The sequence below is a fragment of the Olea europaea genome, unplaced genomic scaffold (assembly GCF_002742605.1).
Source record: "Olea europaea var. sylvestris unplaced genomic scaffold, O_europaea_v1 scaffold28425, whole genome shotgun sequence".
In the NCBI taxonomy this organism is placed as follows: Eukaryota; Viridiplantae; Streptophyta; class Magnoliopsida; order Lamiales; family Oleaceae; genus Olea; species Olea europaea.
The window spans coordinates 1-1,439 of NW_019246939.1; the positions used below are offsets into that span (position 1 = coordinate 1).

The following is a 1,439-nucleotide window of genomic DNA, read 5'->3' on the forward strand; positions in this document are numbered from 1 at the left end:
CTTTGGAGAAATTCAAGGAGTTTCGAACGAAAGTTGAAAAACAATTAGGTAAGAGTATCAAGGCCCTTCGATCTAATCGAGGTGGCGAGTATTTATCCCAAGAGTTTAAGGTCTATTTATCGGATGATGGGATATTATCCTAATTGAGTGCACCAAGAACTCCCCAGCGGAATAGTGTCTCGGAAAGAAGAAATTGAACTCTTTTAGATATGGTAAGATCAATGATGAGTTATTCCTCATTCCCTATATCATTTTGGGGATATGCACTACAAACAGCCATTTATATCTTAAATTTGGTATCATCTAAGTCAGTTCCCAAGACACCTCTTGGATTGTGGAATGGGCGCAAGCCCAATTTACACGACATTCGGATATGGGGATGTCCAGCACATGTGCTAAAGGGAAAGACAGATAAGATGTAATCAATATCAGATGTTTGTTTCCTTGTAGGATATCCAAAAGAAACGAGAGGTTACTACTTCTATAATCTTCTTGATAAGAAGGTATTTGTTAGCACAAATACAATATTCTTAGAGGATAAGTATATAGAAGAACACAAGTCTACTTCTAAGATTCTATTGGAAGAGATGTTAGAACATGGTTCAAACAACTCAGTTCCAGATTTTCGCATAGAATCTAATAGTTATGACTTGAAACCTCCTACTGAACCAATGGTTGCTGATGAAGCAAGTGAGCAAGTGATGCCCACAGGGCCTTATAGGCAAATAGAACCAGGGATAGTAGAGAACGAGGCACCCATTGTTGTATCTCCACATATCCCTTCAAATGGGGATAATGAGGATGTTGTTCCTAACCAAGGACAAGATCAAATAGTGGGAAGAGAGAAAGGACCTTTAGTCAAACTAGACAATCAAGCACCTTCAACCATTACTCATAGTGGGAGGGTTGTCAGACTACCTTCTAGATACTTGCTCTATGAAGAATCCTATCAGACGATCTCTACTGAGCAAGAAGAAGATCTCACTTCGTTTAAGGAAGCAATGGAGGATGTAAACTTTGAATCATGAAAATTAGCCATGAACTCAGAAATGGAATCCATGTATTCCAACAAGATTTGGGATCTTATAGATGCAACTAATGGGGTAAAGCCTATAGGATGCAAGTGGATCTATAAAAGGAAAAGAGGTATAGATGGAAATGTTGAAATCTTCAAAGCAAGGCTAGTGGCCAAGGGTTTTACCTAAAGAGAAGGCATTGACTATAAAGAAACCTTCTCACCGGTTGCCATACTTAAATCTATTCGAGTCCTTTTATCTATTGCTGCTCATTATGATTATGAGGTTTGGCAAATGGATGTCAATGCAGCATTTTTAAATGGACATCTTGAGGAGACCGTCAACATGATGTAACCTGAAGGGTTTGTGAAAGAAGGTCATGAAAGGAAAGTTTGTAGGTTGCAGAGGTCCAATTTATGGACT

The 1,439-nt window shown here is 38.7% G+C and overlaps 1 protein-coding gene across 1 annotated transcript; it reads left to right on the forward strand.

The window, feature by feature from the left end:
• Positions 1 to 209: 209 nt before the first annotated feature.
• Positions 210 to 1,028, forward strand: LOC111384107. Its single transcript, XM_023008343.1, has 2 exons — positions 210 to 418; positions 515 to 1,028. The coding sequence occupies exons 1-2, from the start codon at positions 210 to 212 to the stop codon at positions 1,026 to 1,028; spliced, it is 723 nt and encodes a 240-aa protein (XP_022864111.1).
• Positions 1,029 to 1,439: the final 411 nt, after the last annotated feature.